The sequence below is a fragment of the Symphalangus syndactylus genome, chromosome 2, assembly GCF_028878055.3.
Source record: "Symphalangus syndactylus isolate Jambi chromosome 2, NHGRI_mSymSyn1-v2.1_pri, whole genome shotgun sequence".
Taxonomy (NCBI): Eukaryota; Metazoa; Chordata; class Mammalia; order Primates; family Hylobatidae; genus Symphalangus; species Symphalangus syndactylus.
In genome coordinates this window covers 67138056-67159223 of record NC_072424.2, presented here as the reverse complement: position 1 = coordinate 67159223, position 21168 = coordinate 67138056, and the positions used below count along the sequence as shown (strand labels likewise).

The 21168-nt window shown below is 41.8% G+C and overlaps 2 protein-coding genes across 5 annotated transcripts in view; both read left to right on the top strand.

Moving 5' to 3' along the window:
* RRAGD (Ras related GTP binding D) overlaps positions 1–5468 on the top strand; it is a 53965-nt gene extending 48497 nt beyond the window's left edge. The window contains exon 7 of the mRNA XM_055258704.2: positions 2093–5468. Coding sequence (XP_055114679.1) covers positions 2093–2244 — 152 coding nt within the window. The 3' untranslated portion in view covers positions 2245–5468. The remainder of the gene's footprint in view (positions 1–2092) is intronic.
* A 4231-nt stretch (positions 5469–9699) lies between these two features.
* The window catches only part of UBE2J1 (ubiquitin conjugating enzyme E2 J1), a 34561-nt gene continuing 23092 nt past the window's right edge, over positions 9700–21168 (top strand). For 3 of the 4 annotated variants that reach the window (XM_055258727.2, XM_055258717.2, XM_055258734.2), the window contains exon 1: positions 15883–18277. In XM_055258727.2, the coding sequence (XP_055114702.1) occupies positions 18247–18277 (31 nt within the window). In that variant the 5' untranslated portion in view covers positions 15883–18246. Of the gene's footprint in view, positions 9832–15617; positions 15749–15882; positions 18278–21168 lie in introns of those variants that run through there. The other variant, XM_063619321.1, reaches the window with a different exon arrangement.

Sequence of the window (21168 nt, the reverse complement as noted above, 5' to 3'; positions counted from 1 at the left end):
ACTTTAAATTAAATGGTGTTCATCTTTTACTCCTTATTTTCATCTTGCTAGAAACAAGAACAGATTATATAATAGATCATGGAATTTTAAAGATAGACAGGAATACGCCTTGTTTCACCCCCTCATTTCACAGATGATTTTACTCAGGCCTAGAAAATATAAATGACTTTCTCTCAACATCACACCACCACTTTATGGCAGTCAGGGCTAAAGGTTGCTGGCCTCAGGTGATCCTCCCTGCTCAGCCTCCCAAAGTGCTGTGCTGTGCCTGGCCTCCTGGTGGGCCTGGTGCCTGGTGCCTGGGTGTTTTTATTGTGCAGCTAGGGTTGAGAACTCCTGAAGCAGAGAAGGATGTGGGGCCTTATGAACTGTAAGTGGGGTGAGGAGAGTGTTTATTTTGTTTATGTCTCTGTTCATGTATTTTCAAAAACTTTTCATGAGGGTTGAAATAGCAAACACTGTTTATGGATGTTTACTATCTTTAAAAAGCCTCAGTTGTGAACTTTTACTTAAAATTCCAAACACAGCAAGATTACTGTTACATTTTGAAATGTGCAAAGATATGTAAGTTAAGGTCTGTCAAGAACAATAGGGGCGGGTGCCAGTGGTTCGTGCCTATGATCCCAGCACTTTGGGAGGCCAAAGTGGAAGGACTGCTTGAGCCTAGGGCTTCAAGACCATCCTGGGTAACATAGTGAGACCTCATCTCTAGGAAAAATTTAAAAATGAGGTGGGAGGATTGCTTGAGCCCAGGAGGTTGAGACTGCAATGAGCTGTGATCGAGCTTTGCACTCCCACCTGGGTGACAGAGTGAGACCCTGCCTCAAAAATAAGAACAATAGGATATGTCTGAAATTTCCCAAGTTGAGTATTTCATTGTACCCTTCTCATTGAGCCAAGTTCTTTTAGCTAAGCTTTTTAAGACAGTTTGTTGCACATAAAAGCAGAGAATCTTGAGGCTCTCACATCTCATATTCAAATTGCCATTTAAAAATCGTTCCTTTGCTCCTTTGTTTTTATTACTTTTCCCCTTGCTTGTGACATTGGTCTTTCCTTGAGGAAATTGACTCCTGGTTTTACTGCACTAGTGGTTCACTCTCTGTGCAGAAGCAGCAGAGGGCACTACTCAGAGGTTTTCCTGCTCCTGGAAACCGAGATGGTGCCCTCCCCGCCCTCCCCTTGCAGTTAGTTGTATAACTAGTTTGAAGAATTTAATCCTTGGCTGGAATCCTAATTCTTCCTTTGGACGGGGCTCTAGAAGCATCCACTGATAGATAGAAATAATTGTTGGGCTAGTTATTTTAATAAATTCAAAGATAGTAAATAGAACTGACCACCTTATCCTAATTGGTGTAAACATAATGTTGCTCTCAGGACTTTTACAAATTACTAGTAATGATGAAAAATGCACTCCTCAAGACTTTGGATTATCTTTTATTCTATTTTTTGTGTCACTGATATATTTCTGAAAACACAAGAATATTCTCTCCTACTATTTCTCCACTTAAAATACTTAATACTGAAAAGCTGAGTGTCATCGGTTGTTGAATTTCTGCTGGAGTTGGCGAGATGACTGTTAACACTCTAAAATTAGGGGCTTCTCTTTCCCTCGGGCTTATGAGAATTGTTTAAATATAATAGATACTCAGTAAATATGTATTGATTGATACACAGCTTTGGGATCCCAAGTCAGGGTCTGCCTCTACTCAGTCTAATAATGCCCTTTGGGGAGAAACATTTTTCATTACAGATTTCTCTTAATTGTAAGAAATCTTTAATTCTGAAAGGTTAAAAAAAAAGTTAAGTTCAGTGGTTCTTTAAATCTTTTGGGTCATAGGAACCTTTGAAAATATGGTCTATGCTCTGGAACCTTGCCTCAGGAAAAATCTTTCTTCACAAGACTTTGCCTATAGTTCCTAAAGATTTATAGCAATTTCTGAAGGCCAGCTGCAGACATCCCCGGGAAATCTATGGTCCTTACGCTAAGACCATCCTCTACTGCCCCTACTGGCGTGTCCTGGCCATGGGTCCCATGAAAAGATGGAGATTATTTCTACGTGACATTTATAAATATTTTTGTTCTCTTCTCCAGGGCTAATTGACTATAATTTTCATTGCTTCCGGAAGGCCATTCATGAAGTTTTTGAGGTGAGAATGAAAGTAGTAAAATCTCGAAAGGTTCAGAATCGGCTGCAGAAGAAAAAGAGAGCCACCCCTAATGGGACCCCTAGAGTGCTGCTGTAGGTGAGGTTTCCGGAACATCTTTTGAAATCAGACCTTATCCATGAGGCTGCTGCACCATGTTGCACTAAGGGAAGAGGAAGAAGGAGACTGGGACACATACCATGGATTTGTTGTTAAAAAAAAAAAAAAAATTCCTGCAACCCTCTTGATCTTCTCTTTTATAAATAAAGTAAGCACTTTGAAGCAAAAACTTGTATATTAACAGTGATGTGAATTCCATTGTCATTTCATTACACAAATGTAAACTTTTATGGTCTGTAGTCAAAAAAATCCCGTGTGAGAACTGCCAGGAACTGTACATATTTTGCACTTTTTCATGTTTCTCATTGAACTGAACTTTGATAAAACGACTTTTCTAAGCTTTTTTTCTGTACTTGGTGTCAAGGACATGCATACTGTAGTCCATATCTATATGGCAATCAGAAATTAATCAAAAAGTGATGCATTGGTAATGACTTTTTGTAAATTTGGAAATCTTTGCTACCAATTGTTGAGAAAAATCATTTCTCAGTGGAGCTGGAACAGATTGGAGCTACAAGCTCCAGGAGCAATAAGAACTGTCACCTATTTATAATGGGTGTAAACAGTTTTGTAGAATAATGTTAGCACCAGACTTACCTAAAAATTTCTATAGCAGTGGCTGTGCTTCCCTGCTCAACGGTTTTTATGCAGCTCTTTACCTCAACACACATCTCTATAATTGCTTTATACAGAGAGGTTATTTCTTTTTGTTGCATTATTATTCTTTTGAAACTTTGGGACCAGATTTCCAAAATGGTGCCGATCACTGGAGAGAAATAAAAATGTCACTGAATTGCAGGGTTTCTGGAGGCTTTTCTGTACCTGCCACCCAGGGCTAAAGTAACATCAGAGGCCTAAAGTTGTCCCAAAAGTATGTGATTGGCAACTGCAGACTAAAAAACATATATACAATTCTGGACTTTTGGCCCTGTGCGATGGTCTGGTGTGCCACATTTAAAATGCTTATTCAGGACCAGTTCTTTATTGCTCCATGACCATAGTGAATAGAACAAATCGCAGATCCCCACCATGGAGCTCAATCCTGTTAGTCATTTTTGTCACCTCCACATCTCCTTCTCACTGGTAATAACATGCCTCATGCACTCCACTTGTTCCCACCTTGTGATTGAGCCAAGCTCAGCCTGCCACCAGCATGCTCTGCAAGGCTGAAGAGTCATCCTGAAGACCCCTAAAGGTCAGCGGGAAGAGGATGGCTGGAGAGACATTACAATTAGCTGTGTAATTGTTTCTGTGAAATTATTTCACTTATGTTTACTTTAGACTAACAGGAAATTAAGAGTCCTAAATCTACCCCTATGCCAAATCATTCCAAGTAGATAATTTTATGTGCATCTCAAGGGTTAGCACCCTAAGGCATGCTTGTGGGGCATTAGAAAATGAGATTTTTTTTTTTTTTTTAAAGCAGAGCCTCCTAAGAACATCAAAGTTGGTCCTAGCAAATATATATAAAGTCCCTAAAGCAACTTGTACTTGAAATTTTTTTAGAGGGGGGCCTCATTCTGTTGCTTGTGCTGGAGTACATTGGTACAATCATAGCTCACTGTTACCTCTTGGGCTCAAGGGATCCTTCCACCTCAGCCTCCCTAGTAGCTAGAACTACAGGTGTGCACCACCGCACCCGGGTAATTCTTAAATGTTGTTTTTGTAGAGACAGGATCTCACTGTGTTGCCCAAGATGGTCTCAAACTCCTGGTCCTAAGCAATCCTCCTGCCTTGGCCTCCTCGAATGCTGAGATTACAGGCCTGAGCTACCGTGCCCAGCCTAAACTTTCCCACTTCTCTCTGTGGCTTCTTTCCAGCCTCTCTCCTTCCTCTCCCCAAGTCTTGTTTCTTTGAAGCTGGTAACTGAATTTAAGATGATATCTGGTTGGGGTTTGAGGTTTGAGCCTCCCAAGGGTCTGTGCATTTTGAAAGGAGATTTCTAAAAATAATTAAGGTGCCCTAACTCCTTTCCTCGTGATTCCTGCTCCGAAACCTGGATGGTTAGGAGCCCAGGGCTCCCTGATTTCCAGAGCTAGATCGTGTTGGACCTTTGCCAACAGACCTGGCACTTATGGGTTACTGTTATAAATCTAATTCTCTAATATTTTTTACATGTTGTTTCACTTTGAATAAGCAAATGAAGAATCAGTTTTCTAATATGACTTTATCCTCAAGCTGGAGACACTAGCCTATTTGGTAAATCACACATTACTTAGGTATATTTATTACTATAACCAGGTGGGGCTTCCATGTTTAAGCTGGGTATATGATGGGTTTTTGTTAAAATGTGCCTTAAAAAGCCTATTACTTCAAGAGCAAATGATTCTTTGGGGGAAAGGCAAAAATAATTCTATGACATAGGGCCCAAGTTCATGGTAGTAAGTGCACTCTTTGATTAATCACATGCTAATATAGATTACTGCCTCTAACTTTGTAAGTGTGGCAATGATTTCTTAAAGAAAGATCCAGGAGTTATGTCTAAGCGTTCAGTTTTTCAAATCTGTGTTATTGGAAGTGTCTTCAAGTCATTTTGCATTGTATTTTTGATATGAGAGGCAGCTTATTGCGATGTGTATGGCCATGTTTCATTCTCAAATTTAATTCTATAAATACAAAGCCTAAATACATGGCTACAGCAACTGCACTGGAACATTTTTGCTTGGTTTTAGAGATTGAGAACTTTTTTTGTTTGTTTGTTTGTGACGGAGTCTCGCTCTGTCGCCCAGGCTGGAGTGCAGTGGCACAATCTCGGCTCACTGCAAGCTCCGCCTCCCGGGTTCACGCCATTCTCCTGCCTCAGCCTCTCCGAGTAGCTGGGACTACAGGCGCCCGCCACCACGCCCGGCTAATTTTTTTTTTGTATTGCCCTGCAGGTTTCCTTCCTCAAAAGGAGCAGGGCAGTCCTTTGCCTATTGAGTCAATTAGAACTTTTACATAGAGGTGAGACTGTGAATTATTTTGGTTATTTTCAGTGACGTAGATTAGTGTGAATGACCAGGGTGGAATGTTTTTGAAGGAATATAAAGCAAAAACCGGTTGACATTCACAAACTGTTCTTTTGCGAACATATTTTGGACCCTTAAATATGACTAAAATCACAGCAATATTGTTACATACGGGTTATATGCCAACTCTGTTTGAAATATACTCTGGAAAAACAGCTGAATTGTCTTGGTTATTAAAGTATGGTATGCATTCAACTTGTACAGACTGGATGTAATTTGTAATCAGGTATAGCTCATGTTTTACTTTAAGCAGTACATCACTTATAACCACTGTTAAGCCATTGCTTTCAAGAATGTTAACTGCCAATTTAAAAGCATGTGTCCTGGGTTCATGCTTTGATAAAGCTCTCATTTCAAGCGTATTCATAACTAAGCTTTCTGGGAGCAGACTGGTCTCTTTGGTGAAAAGGAAGTACAGCCTTTCCTGTTTCTGAGGTTGCTTACCATACATGTATGTCACTGTTTCATTGGCCCTGTTACATCCATTTGGTAAAATTTATTTGTCCTGATTAACCAGCTCTCATTTTATGGAAATGGTGATAAATCTCACTAAAATTTAATTTATGCTTTTATTTATAAACTCTCTTATATCTCCACATTTTTGACGGGCTAGAACTGTTACTTCAGTAAACTTCAGATATTAACTCTTGCTGCTGTGGCCCTAATCTCCTAGTCATATGGAAATCCTTTTCCTAACAGTTTACCTTATCATTCTTAACTTTGCTTAGTAAGATTCCATCCTACAATGACCTTTTTCAGATCCCCTAGGAGTTCTCAGAGAGGGGCTGGCATTAGATGTTATATCTCAAATATGAAATCCTGTTTCTGATTGGAAAACCTGATCTGAAATAATTATTTCCAAGATTTTACATCAGTAGTGATGTTGAGCTTAAGAGAAAGAAAATTTTGTCTTCAACAGAAGTATTTAGTAGTAGTAGATACTGATTGAGTACACACAATATGCCCCAGACACTGCTCTGAAGTACTTTTGCATAACTAAAATTCATAAATCCAAGAGGTAAGTACTGTTACCATTTCTATTTTTCAGATAAGGCAACCAAGGTAAAAAAGATGAAATAATAACTTGCTCAAGATCATATAGCTAGTAAGCCCACTTTCCCAACTACAACTATAAGCAGCTTCACCAAATGTTTTAAAAAAAATACCTTCCTTTCACAAATATGAAGAGGGGCACTTGGAGGATTTGTCTGGTGGACTAAGACTATGGGGTGTGCCATTTGAGGATGCGAAAGGAGGACGCTATTCAGGAGAGTGTGTCAGAGACCACCAGATTCATTGGAGTTTATCCACCTAAACTACTAATTACTACATGGGCGTGAATGCTGGCATATTGAGAAATAAGTACCTATTCTTACATGAGCTCCCCTGGCATATTTATAGAACCAATAGGAGCAGTCTTCTAAATGTACTTCACCCAGAGAAGAAAGTTAAAGATCACGCATTTTTATTCCTAATCCATTAAATAATTCTAATGCTGAAGATGGTATTAAGTGTCTAAATATCTGAAGAAAATGTAAATACCTTTTACAGCCATTTGGTTTTCTAATAGGCAATAGCATATTTCAAGCTCAGAAAATTAAGAGAGAATAAGCCTTTGGTCTTAACTGTATTCAACTTTTTACCTTGAGATTTCAATATGTGTAAAAAAATAAAATACTGATCTGGAATAAAATCCAAAAAGGTATATTGCCATCCTAATTCTTTTTTGACCTTCAGATCTATATCTTAAATTGCAATTAGCATGCCTTTGCTAGAATCTTCTATAGGTGAAGAGCCTCAAATCTAACATGTCTAAAATTGGCTTCCTTCTTGCTAAATCACCTATGATGGTGTGACTTTCCTCCCTGTGGTTCTGCCAGACACTTGGGCCTCATTCTTGATTCTTCCCTCCCCTCCTGTTCACCTGCAGTCAGTCACTCAGTTCTTTCAGCTCAGCCTTACAAAGGTCTATTGAATCTGTTCTCTCCATCTCCTCTGCCACTATCTTGTTTTAGACCACCATCTCCTGTTTACTTGGATTGCAGTAGTTTTGTTTTTTTTTTTTTTTGAGAGACAGTCTCATTCTGTTGCCCATGCTGGAGTGCAGTGGCATGATCCCAGCGTACCATAACCTCAAACTCCTAGGCCCAAGTGATTCTTCTACTTCAGCCTCTCAAGTAGCTAGGACTACAGGTGTGCACCACCACACCTGGCTAATTTTTTTGTTTGTTTGTTTTTTTGTAGAGATGGAATGTCGCTACGTTGCCCAGGCTGGTTTCAAACTCCTGGGCTCAAGTGATCCTCCCACCTTGGGCTCCCAAAGTGCTTGGATTATAGACATGAGCGACTGCATCGGACCTTTCAGTAGCTGTTTAATCAGTGTCTCTCTACCCCATTCGTCCATCCACCCATCCATCCATCCATCCATCCACCCATCCATCCATCCACCCATCCATCCATCCATCCATCCTTCACACAGACCCCAAGTGGCCTCTCTGAACCACCACAATTCTGACCTTCCTTGCTTCCTGACCTTCTTAAGCTTCCTTGCTTAACACCCTCCAGGTCTGAAGCTCTCCGTGATGCCTAGATATCAGCCCAAACTCCTTAGCAAAGTTCACAAGACCCTGCTCCCTGGCCTTGCTGCATCTCCGGACTTGGTTTATTCTCCCTCAATGTGTTGAGGACAAGCATGCCCAAAAGAGTGTGGGGTAAATAAAAGGAGCCATGAGTTTTGACTCTTTTGTCAATAATGATTGCTAAATCTCCTATGATGGTGTGACTTTCTGAGGGAAATTAACAATGTTCTTTTATCCAACAGATATTTATAGGGTTCCTATTATATTCCAGACTCTGTGCTAGAGAAATGGCTAAAAGGCAGATACTGGACATGAAAGAATTTTAATATCTAAAAATAATGAAAAATCAACTAATTTTTGATAGGTCCTTTATAGATGTCAGTTTTTAGAACTGCAGTTGTGTAGGACTTTACCACTGTGCACAGCAGAGACCATGGATAATAACTAGCATCCAAGAAATTGAGTTGTTCAACCAACAGATCAATAGCTATATTTACTATTAATGTAATGTAAGACTAAATAGAAGAAGTAGGCTGTAAATTGGAAATGTTTACTGACGTGTAGTGCTTTTCCTTGTAATTAAGAGGTGAATTATCTTAAAAGTAGGAAGTTTTAAATGTTATTTTAATATACTTTTCCAGCTTAATACATATATGACATCAATATCAATTCCAGAATTAGATTTAATAAAAAGTTTATTTGGCTGGGCACGGTGGCTCACATCTGTAATCCCAGCACTTTGGGAGGCTGAGGTGGGAGGACCATGAGGTCAGGAGTTCGAGACCAGCCTGGCCAACATAGTGAAACCCCGTCTCTACTAAAAATACACAAAATTAGCCTGGTGTGGTGGTGTGTGCCTGTAATCCCAGCTACTCAGGAGGGTGAGGCGGGAGAATCGTGTGAGCCCAGGAGGCGGAGGTTGCAGTGAGCCGATGTCGCACCACTGCACTCCAGCCCAGGTGACGGTGCGAGACTCCATCTCAAAAAAAAAAAAAAAAAGTTTCTTTTACTTTCCTACCCTTTTCAATCTGTTCGTACCAGGGAACTATTAATAAGAGTGTCGCCTAAGAATGTTTATATTCTCTTAACATGTCATCAGGAACAGTAGAATATGTGAGAAAAATCTGATGGTAAATGCAGAACTCTTTCACATCATTTAGAATTTTGAAAGGCTGGGTGATTTTAAAATGTGTCATACTTGTCCTAGAGGTCCTCAAAAGACCTACTTTTATCATAAATTACAGTTAAGTTCAGGCAGTGATCTTATTTCAGTTGTATCATCAGTATTTTGCAATAGTCCTGGGAAGGTGAAAATATAAGCTCTAGTAGTCTCGTTCAGGATTTTGAGATACCAATTTGAAGTATCATATTATTCCAAGAAACAATTCCATGATTTAAAAAAAAAAAATCCAAAACAACGTTGTTAAGAACAGTGCAACAAATATTCACAAGTCAATAGTCTTTTCTTTGTAGAATATTACATTTATGGTTTCAATAAATGATTTAGCAGTTAAAGCTGAGATGAAGTGTGGTTCTCATATTCAATCTTGAAAAACTAAACCATCTTTAAAAAGCAGATCATCCATGTGAACTCATGCCTGAAGCCATGTTTGAATGCTACGTAAAATTGCCCTGGGACAGAACCGTAGTTCACCTTTATGAAATCCATTTTGAACTTGTTATTGTGAGCCACAATAAATACAGTTCACATTGCAAACTATCACACACTCACACAAATGTTACTAAAAAAACTTACCAAGTTATATCCTCTCTACATGCAATGCATTCTGGTATTTTCTCTTTCATTTGCTTTTTTAAAAAGGTCTCACAATCCACTAATGAGTCACAACCTGTGGTTTGTAAAGCAGTGTTAGAATGAACCCACTGGCCACATCAGAAATATCTAAGGATTTTCTTTCCAACCTAAAATCTTTTCCTTCTTTGTTAATTAAGAGATCTTAACAAACGGGAAATTCTGAGTAAGTTCTTGAATTTTTCTTTCATTTGATCATGGCTTTCTAGTGTTTACTAGAGTGGTTTTTCTTTTCACTGCCATCCTTGGGTATTTTTGTATGCTGGGTTGTATTAGGGGTGAAGGGTTGATGGGGTTGTAGGCCTGAGAGGATCATTTTTATTATAGACTCTATCCTTGAGTATAATACGATAGTGTTACATGGAGTTTAGTGACTCATGAGCTCATGTCTGACTCCTAAGGGGTCCTTTGTTAATTCAGATGACATTGGTCTTATCCATTATCAAGAATCCATGAGTTTGGCCGGGTGCAGTGGTTCATGCCTGTAATCCTAGCACTTTGGGAGGCCGAGACGGGCAGATCACAAAGTCAGGAGTTCAAGACCAGCCTGACCAACATGGTGAAACCCCGTCTCTACTAAAAATACAAAAATTAGCTGGGTGTGGTGGCACGCGCCTATAATCCCAGCTACTCAGGAAGTTGAGGCAGGAGATTCGCTTGAACCCGGGAAGCAGAGGTTGCAGTGAGCCGAGATCACGCCACTGCACTCCAGCCTGGGCAACAGAGTGAGACTCCATCTCAAAAAAAAAAAAAAAAAAGAATCCATGAGTTTGCCCTTTTGTGCTATTTTGAAAGGGAGCTGATCCAGTGATTACACTCAGGAGGGTGGGGGGATTAACTGGTGTCCAGCTGCCTGAGACCTTGACCATCTTGCTTCCTCAATCTTTACTAATAAGCTCCTGGGGCCAGCAGGGTTATTCTATTCTTCCAAAATTGAGAGTCATGAAACCAAGCCCCCTCTCATGAAAGGCCAACTATGATAGAGCAATTTAAACCTCAGTCCCATGCTAACCCTCATCACCACGTGGAGAATTCCATTCCTACAAGCTGCTTTTGTTTGCCTCCTGCTTTCCTTGTTGCCTAAGTCCCTCAGAGGGCTGCTACTCAGTTTTCTCCCCTCTGGCTTTGCAGAGAGCTAAGACCCATAGTACTCAACTTTCCTCACCTAGATAGCCAATAACCTGGAACTAATTCTGGCCTTCTCCCAGATGGCTTATAAGGTGGCCTTGGTAATTAGGCTTTTGTTTCTTTTCCCTGGGAAGCAGTGCAGTAAAGGGGGTGACTGCGGGAGACCAGTCCTGTGTATCTTTCCATCTCTGTAGGAGAGGAAGGAATTCACTTAGGTTTATAAGGTGCAAGAAACAGTGCCACCAATACACATAGTACTGTTTCATTTAATGATCTAGGCCCATATTTTCCAAAGTTACCTGATTTTATGAATCATCTAGAGTGCTTAAGGATGCAGATTCCCAGCCCCATCCCGGTCTTCTTGAATCCGAATCTCCAGGGAGAAATACAGAAATCTGTATTTTTAAATAAGGACCCTAGACACTTCTCATAATTTGTGAGACACTGTTTTCTCTGTAGTTGTTTAAAGGGATAGGGAGGGGAGATGGTGGGGGATCAGGGTTGCAATCACCTAGGGGAGCTTTCTTGCATCCTCCATACCTACATACACATCAATACCCCAAGCGTTAGCATTTTTTCCAACTTGATTATGCAGCTTTAAGAGTTTACATTATTTAACCTATATTTCAAATGTAAACTTTTGTGAATGTAAATAATTTTAAGTCTATTTAAACCATTTATTGATTCAGTATTTAAATACTCATTTACATCTAATATCACAAATTATGCAAATGGTACTAATTTAGAAAAATTGGTTTTTCCTCAAACAATTTTATTCAAATACTTCACATGCATCGTTTACAACTGGGTCTTTATCATCACTGAAACAACATTCTGAGTCCTCTAACAGTTCCCTCCTAGTTATCTAAGGTAGAGCATGCCTTACATAGAGTAGAATGCTGTCAGTGGAGATTTTACTACATCTCAAGAACCATTTGTTAAACATCAGGGTTTTTTTCCTACATACTCATAATCACCATAAATAAGTACTTCTTGTATTTCTCTGTTCAATAATTATTTAAAAGCCTACTTAATGATCTCCAATACTTGTTATCCAAAGTCATACCCTCAGGAATAATTAATAAATATGTCTTTGCCTTTTTTCCCCTGATTTTGCTAGGTGACCTTTATAAGACAGAAAACTGCCATTACTTGTGGCCCTTTCAGACATATTGTCTTCCTGAAGAGTATTTTGTTCAAAATGGACAAAGACAAAATCACAAGGTGACTCTCTTTTCTGAGGAATGATATTTTTGGAAAAATTTCACTTTCCATTCTGCATATATGGTATATATTACTATTTAATAGCATCTGTACCCACCCCCTTTTTTTGCACAGAGACAGGGTCTCACCGTGTTAGCCAGGCTGGTCTTGAATTTCTGGCCTCAAGCAATCCTCCCACCTCCACCTCCCAAAGTTTTGGGATTACAGGTGTGAGCCATCGCGCCCAGCCAGCATATGTACCTAAACCCAACTTGAATTCCCCAGAGAAGTTAAACTGGCTCCAGTATTTTTTAATAAGATGCTAGAAGGCAGATTGTGGCATACCTATACCTTCTGGTTGGTTAGTGCTGAAAAAAGTACAGGACTACTTTTGATAAGCTGACGATGTGGTTATCAATCAAAGTTTGCCTATAATTGTAACGGGTTTTAATGGGAAGCAGTGTAGTACTAATTGTTCCGAAGACAGTAATATTGTCGAAATGCCCCATGGCTGCAGAATTACTGTAAGAATTTCATAAATCATGTATGTGCTGAGCATTGTCTGGAGACTGAAGAATGTTTCTCATATCTATGACATTATTTTTTGGAAGTTTGTAGATGCTATAATCGTGAATAAAATACAAATTTGTTTGAAAGTATTGAACTCAGACAATTCTTGACTTTTGAAACAGAAACTACTCCCAGGGAAGAGCAGACTTCTAAGCTGTTCAGGTTAGTTTGTTGGTGACCAAGTTTCATTAATCAGCAAGTGGCTAAAAGGGGTCCAGGGAATGACAAATTGGGGTGACAGGATATGTGACACAAGAAGAAAGGTAGAGACAGGACAACGCTTTGAATAGCTATTAGGAGAGGACTTAGAAGGGGGGAAGGAGAACACACTTTCGAAACAGCACACCGCCAAGTGCACACCATTTTCTCCCCCAGAAACGACAGTTTTAGTTGCAGGTGTTTCCTTTAGAGCTAAACTTAGAAAATGAAACAACTCAAACTCATCAGTTCATCAGAACTAAGGAATAAGTATTGTAATTTTGTTACTAATTTTTAAAGCACCTTTCAATTTTGAGAAAAATAAGATGCAGTCTCTATGCAAATAAAGCAAAAGCACAATGCTAAGCAGGCTTCCTTTTCCTCATCCCTAACACCAACAGTTGTAATTTTGAGAGAGATCGATAATTCCAAGCTATGGTAGCAAATTGGGTCTCAAAGAAAAGACAAATTAAGAAAGCTACGCTAAAAATTACTTTAATAATGTTGCAAACAACTCTTTACTATTTTATTTAGAAAACACTTTTTTGCTTACTTATAGGAAAACCTTTTAAAATGAGAAATGGTACACTAGTCATCTGGTGAAGGAACCTACTAAACTAGTATTCTAAGCACTCTACTGTATTTCAAATATATTTGCTTGATATCCCTCCATACTATTTTCTCCTGAAATATATTAGAAAAGTGTTAAAATAGAATGAACAAGCAAGACCTATCTTGAACATAGCAGAAACTGAGAAGAAAAAAAAAAAAAAAAGAAGCATTTTCTCTCCTAGATCTTTCAGCCGGCTGCCAGATCGTAAGCAAAAGTGTAACTATTAGACCTGCAATGCAGTAAGGTGAGGAATGCAAAAACCGAGAGCTCCTTCCTGCCTGACATTTTTGTTCAGGTAAACAGAGTTTAAACTTGTGTCCCTGGTAATAACGTAACTAACATCTCCAATACATTAATACCAGCTACATCCCCATGGGAAAATGTTCCACGTTTCTTACTAACCAATCCCAAGGGGAAATCCTGGGGGTAAAACAAGAGAAAAAACTATAGCAGGTGTTTTTTTTTTAAAAAAAAAGAAAAGAAATTACAAAGTATTCAAGGTAATTAACAAAATGTTTACAATAAAGTCTACACTTGATCTTAGCCAAAAGACTGAGAAGCGATGCAATAAAATTTATATATAGCTTTCTGAGGTATTTTTTTTAAATTTTACCCTAGGAAGACATTGATGTAAAATAAGCCGATTCACACTATCAGTTTAAGTGATAATAACACTGCAGCTGGCAAAACAAGTAATCCAGTTAGCTACTGGCAGATATTTTAAGTACAGAAAAGTATATATGGTATAATGGGATATCAGTTCTTAAAATACCTATGCCTTATAAACAAAAGCTCAAGGTAAATACACCAAAATCTGTATCATGTCCTTTTCTAAGCAGGAGGATTATGGGAGATTTGGATTTTGTTCATATTCCACATACTGAACTACTGTATTACTTTTACGATTAACAAGAAAATCATTTAAAAAAAAGTTTCTAGTGCTACAGAATAAGTAAAATGTGTGAACCAAGAATAGCTCGGAGGTTGTAAGAAGCATATACTTTTTGCAAATAGTGGAAAAATCAAATGACACAAAACAGCCTGATTCCTTTTTAGTGTAGCAAAAAAACCCAAGTTTCAGAGTCAGAAGACCTGGACTTGAATCAGGGTTCTTTCATTTTCTAGTTAAGTAACTGAAGTTTTTTTTTTAATAAGTCACTGAAGCTTTAAGAACCTTTACAAAATATATTTCAAGGTATTCAAACCAAATCAAGAAATAGATGAAAATCTAGAAAAATTTCCTCTCATTAGCATAAAAAATCATATGCCAGAAAGATAATAATCTGTAGTTGAAAAAACTGAGAAGTAGACACTTGATTTCTCTGAGACCTAAATTTTCTTCATCTGTAAAATGGGTATAAATAATCAGTGCCACTTCCAAGGCTGTTACGAAGAATAAATGAGTTGATGTTATGTCAAGTGCCTGCTACACAGTAGATGCTAAAAAACTATAGTCCAGACCTCGCACAAGGATGCAAATGGCGTTGGAGAAAGGGCCTGCACTTCAAAGGACTTCTGTTCCTAACTAAGGAAAAGATGAATTACACAGGTCAAGGATTGTGGTTCTAAGATGTTTTCTAAGATTCTGAAACATTTTAAACCTCATCTTTTGTCATTTTTGTTAGTTACAAAGTCGGCTTTAAGGATTACAAAAAAAATCTTAAAATGAAAAAAAAAAAGGAGTTTTCCTTAGGATCATCAAAAGTAAAGAAAAAATTACCCCAAATTTGATCTTGGATTGAACCTTTACCTGATATAATTTGTAAATTTTTCTTGGAAGAAATAAGTGTTCTAGTTTAAAAAAATAAGCAACTTTTGGATAAGAAATTTTCTGAGGAAATGAGCTCCCTTCCCACCCAGCTGTCAGTCAAGAATTTAGTAACCTTTGGCCGGGCGCGGTGGCTCACGCTTGTAATCCCAGCGCTTTGGGAGGCCGAGGCGGGTGGATCACGAGTTCAGGAGATCGAGACCACGGTGAAACCCCGTCTCTACTAAAAACACAAAAAAATTAGCCGGGCGTGGTGGCGGGCGCCTGTAGTCCCAGCTACTCGGAGAGGCTGAGGCAGGAGAATGGCGTGAACCTGGGAGGCGGAGTTTGCAGTGAGCCGAGATCGCGCCACAGCACTCCAGCGTGGGCGACAGAGCGAGACTCCGTCTCAAAAAAAAAAAAAAAAAAAAAAAGAATTTAGTAACCTTTAAATAAAATTACTCTTCTCTTTGTATCTGTCTTTTTGAGACAGGGTCTCGCTCTATCACCCACGCTGGAGTGCAGTGGCACGATCGTGGCTAACTGCTGCCTGCTCCTCCTCTCCCATCCCCTAGAGCTCAACTGATCCTCCCTCCTCAGCCTCCAGAGTAGCTGGGACCACAGGTACGTATGCCCAGCTAATTTTTGAGTGTGTGTATATTTTTAGCAGAGATGGGTCTCACCACGTTGCTCAGGCTGATCTCGAATTCCTGAGCTCAAGTGATCTGCCCACCTCAGCCTTTTTTTTTTTTTGAGATGGAATCTCATTCTGTCTCCCAGGCTCATCTCGGCTCACTGCAACCTCCGCCTCCTGGGTTCAAGCGATTCTCCTACCTCAGCCTCCCAAGTAGCCAGGATTACAGGCACGCACCACCACACCCAGCTAATTTTTGTATTTTTAGTAGAGACAGGTTTTTGCCATGTTTGCCAGGCTGGTCTCCAACTCCTGACCTCAGGTGACCTGCCCACCTCCGCCTCCCAAAGTGCTGGGATTACAGGCATGAGCCACTGTGCCTGCCGGCCACTTCTCTTTTCTCTGTAAATGTCTCTGCTGAGAGAAGTTTTGGAATTGGCTTTGATCTTGGAGCATGATTGTAATTAAGCTTTGATATGCCCCCATAATTAAATTGTTATGGGCACATGTCCACAATAAATTGTTGTTATTGTTAACCAGGGAAGGAGAGATTGTTATTCCTACTGAACCAGTCCTGTGGGAGAAGAGCCACAGGGAGCAGTGGAGGTGGTGGTGGCTAAAGGAGAGCCCCAGAGGACAACTGCACCCAGAGATTGATGGACCTTGGAGGCTGAATAGCAAAAGGCTTCTAGTACTCAGCTATCAAATAGGAACGCATTATATACAGCACCTGCTTTGCAGGCCTTGGCGTGGTAGGGCCTACTGCACAAATTAGGGGCTTTTGTAGAGCTGTGGCAGGAGAGGGTGTCAAGTGTTAGTTAATCTGAAGATTCAACACAATGAATGAATGAACCAGCACTGGAGTTTGGTTTTGTTTGCATATCTCAGCCAATCAGATTATCAGTTAACTATACAGAAAACAACATCAGAGAATGATTTAAAATATACCATCTAATTTTAGATATCCTTTACTTTTTTACTCCCAATTTCACCAAGAAACTCACAGATTTAGATTAACTTTAACAATAGAAAACAAATCAAATTTAAGAGTTTTATATCTTTATATAACAGAATAAAACTTGCCCAACCTGATTAACCCTTTCTATCCTCCCCAATCCCTCCCTCCTTTCCTTTAGTAAGGTCCCTACTCCTTAAGTCTTTTGAACTCAGTCCTCTCTCGATCCCACACATTGGACAATGAAGCAGGAAGTGTGTCCTTTGAAGTTTAACCTTTCATATTTGTATGCTTTCCCTCACATTAAATGTAATTCCTTTTTTTTGATGGCTTTTACATCTAAACAAACCAAAAAAACCAAAACTCCTGCAATGCCTAAAACATGTCTTGCACCTAACACACTATCCGAGAAAAAAATTGTTATGAATATCCAACTCTGGCCAGAACCGTGGCTCACGCCTGTAACCCCAGCACTTTGGGAGGCCGAGGCAGGCGGATCACTTGAGTCCAGGAGTTCGAGACCAGCCTGGCCAACACGGTGAACCAGTCTCTATCAAAAATACAAAAAATTAACCGGGCGTGGTGGCACACACCTGTGGTCCCAGCCACGCTGGAGGCTGAGGTGGGAGGATTGCTTGGGCCCGGGAGGTAGAGGCTGCAGTGAGCCAAGATCGCGCCACTGCACCCCAGCCTGGGCGACAGAGCGGTGACACCGTCACACACACACACACACAAAATCCTATTCCATTTCCTTGTCACTGGCTTTCCCCCTCCTCACTTAACCCCCGCCCCCAGCAACAGCGACTGGATCTAAAAACAAAGCCTTTCCCAGACCCCGCGGGACCGCGCGCGGGCAGCCGGCTGCGGACAGCTTTGCAGCCAGAGCCCGGCGCCCCCTCCGAGCTTTCAAGGGCCCGGGGGTCCCGGACCTCGCCTACAGCGGGTAGAGCCAGGGCCACTTCCCGCCGCGCCGTTCCCCAGTGAAACCCGCCAGCGCCTGGGGACCCAGGAGGCCCCAGGGGAAGATCGGTTTCCGGGGGCCGGGACAAGAGGACGAGGACGCCGCTCGCTCCTGCAGCTCCCAAAGCCGGCTTCGCCGGGCGGGCGGCAGCTGGGTAGTCACCGACCGCCACGAAGCTACTGCCACGTCAGGGCAACTTCACAAATCCCGGACGAGGGCAGGTGACGCAAGCCGGGCGGCCGCGGCAGGGCTGGGCCTGCGGTTACCCGAGGAGGCTGACCTCCAGCCCGGGCGCCCGGTTCAGCAACGCCCCGGCCGGCGCCGGCGCCGGTGCCTGCCAGGCACTCAGGGAGGCGGGGGCGCAGCGGAGGAGGCGGCGCCATCGCGAAGCGAGCGCCTCGCCCGCACTCAGCCTTGCCACCCCGCCCGCAGTCCGGGCTGGACTGGGCGGCATTTGCCGAGGCTCCTCGGCCAGGCCCCGTCCGCCCGAGCCGCGCTGAGACCCGGGCAGCGGCCGCGTGGAGAGGAGGTGGCAGCGGCCCGGGCGGTCGGAGCCAAGCCAGCGACCCACCATGGAGACCCGCTACAACCTGAAGAGTCCGGGTGAGCAGGGCTGGGGCCCCTGGGCGAGGAGGGCGGAGTGACCCTGGACCGGGGGTGGACCGGGGTGGTCGCCGCCGCGGTCTCCTCGCGTCTAGCGCCATTCGCCGCTCAGCTCCTGGTTTCGCGCTCTACGCGAGACCGCCGCCTGCCCGGGAAGTGCAGGCCGCAGGGCGGGGTGGCCGGGTGGACGCCCGCTGCCAATCCCCCGGCCGGCCAGCGCGCCCCGCAGCACCCAGCCTCTCCCTTTTCTCATCTTCGCCCGGTCCCGTAGAGCTGGGTCAGAAACTCATCCCTGAGAACAGGTGTAAAGGTGATGTCGGTGGGCGATAGTCAACAACCCCCTCGCTGTACCTGCATCCTGAACACCGTCGCTATTCCCTCCCTGTCGCTGCCAGCGGACTTCTATTTACTGCCGGCTGATTTACTCACATTTGAGGAGTTGGTCGTTTAAATATCCTATTTGCAGCACTTGGGCGAATACAATTACAGACATAAAGGGAATGTTCTGTAACTAAACCAGTTAACTATAGAGCTAAAGCAAAACAAAAACAAAACAACAACAAAAAAACACCTAGTTGAGCCCTGTTCTTGAGAGCTAACCTTGATTTTTGCCAGACTGGCTAATATGAAATGTATCTGTATTCAGTCGTAGCGATTCCTTTCCTGCATTTAATGATCCTGCTTTATATTTACACAAGCAGTCCCAGCAATCCTAGCCTCTAATTACTTTCTGGTGCATTATAAAGATAAGCAACTAGCTTTCTCAGCTTAATAAAACAGGCTTGAAATGAATCACTGGATCCTCTAAATGGTATTTTTTCTATCTGTACCTTGATACGTTTTGTCGGGGGAAGAAACTCCACAGTTAACTCTGCATGATAAACTCTAGGATATTAGTGATGATTTCACCAACTTTTGCTGTTGCTTAAAATTTCCTTCCAAAAAAAGCTGTTTCTCAGTAGGAATTAGCAAGACTAGCATCCTTATGGAAAGAGCTGACACTGTGAATGTTTGGGTTTTTTGTAAGGTTTCAGAATATGCAAAAACCCCAGAAAAGCCTGAGGATATTGATTGGAGGGAGCTTTGTTAGCCTGAGTGCTGTCAGGCTAAGAAATGTCCTTAGGTGACCAAGTGTGTAGAATTGGTCATAATATTTTAGGAGCCACTGACTCCTTTTTTTTTTTTTTTTTTTTTTTTGAGACGGAGTCTCGCTCTGTCTCCCAGGCTGGAGCCTCAGCCTCTCCGAGTAGCTGGGACTACAGGCGCCCGCCACCACGCCCGGCTAATTTTTTGTATTTTTAGTAGAGACGGGGTTTCACTGTGGTCTCGATCTCCTGACCTCGTGATCCGCCCGCCTCGGCCTCCCAAAGTGCTGGGATTACAAGCGTGAGCCACCGCGCCCGGCCAGGAGCCACTGACTCCTTAAAAAAAATCTGATGAAGACCTGGCACAGTGACACGCGCCTGTAATCCCAGCACTTTGGGAGGCTTGAGCCCAGGAGGTGGAGAGCAGCCTGGCCAACATGGCGAAACCCCGTCTCTACTAAAAACACAAAAATCAGCCGGGCATGGTGGTGGCGCACTCCTGTAGTTCCAGCCACTCGGGAGGCTGAGGCAGGAGGATGGCTTGACCCGGGGAGGCGGAGGTTGCAGTGAGCCGAGACTGCGCCACTGCACTCCAGTGTGGGCGACAGAGTGAGACTCCATCTCAAAAAAAAAAAAAAAAAAAAAAAAAAAAAAAGAATCCTGGGTGGAGAGGGAGGAAGAAAAGACCAAAGAGAAAGAGGGAAAGAAAAGCTTAATTTTTAAGCTAGAAGGTAAAATGATTGAATTATTTACATTGTGGTATATTTAACTGGAACTGTTTGGGTAAAAATGTATGGTGGTTCCCTGGTCACACGGTTCCTTAGGACAGCAGAGGTGCTTAGCGAAAGGTCCAGAGGATAATGCACGTGTGAGTAGTAGTGCAGTTTAGAATGGAGAACTGGTGGAACCCAAGAGATGGTTGTCAGAAAACATCGCTCAATTTCGATAGGTTAGACATAATACTATGATGATAAGCTTTTAAAATTCTCCAGAATTTTGTATATTTCCAAAGTATATGAACTATTGTCAGCTGGTTGAGCTTTGGTTGACATGCTTCTAGCTGTGTCATAAATTGCTTCCTTTTTCTGGTTTCATTTCCTCAAAGATAGTGTTGCTGCTCTAAAAAAAAACACAGTGCTTCTTAAAAATCTATTTTTTGTTAGTGTGTGAATTATTTGGAGTTCATGGAGAAGTTGAATTAGGTAAGATATGGGACTTACTGAAAATGCTGGGAGGCATCTTGAAAATACTTCCTTCCTTTGCTTTATTCTCAGTCCTGTGGTATTTTTAGAGTAATGCCTGTGTGAAGGGGAGCAACTGAAAACTCCAATTTCCTGGGTATGGCAGGGTGCACACACACACACACGTAAGACACCAACCTACCAGACAAACAAAAAACAACCACACAAAGTGAGGGATATAATCTTTTTATCTGATGTGGGATTGTCTTTGATGTATGAGTGGAAAGATTAAGTGAAGACAATACAGATAGCTGGTGAAGGGCCAGTGTACTAGCATGTGGATATAGTAAATTTTTTCATTTCATAGGTGGGGAAACTTTTTGCTTTATGGTTTTTTTTGGAATGGACTTGTGATTATGGATAGAGCTGTTGTGTAGGATCACCTCACAGTAGTTTTCTGTGGTAGTTGTCAGTAGTTGTCTGTGGATCTGCTACTGTAGTAGCAGTAGTTGTCTGTGGATCTGTCAGTAGTTGTCTATGGATCAAGCTACTTGTCTATAATCTGTCAGTAGTTGTCTATGGATCAAGCTACTTGACCCGTGTTTGGGTCTGCTCTGGCCAAGGA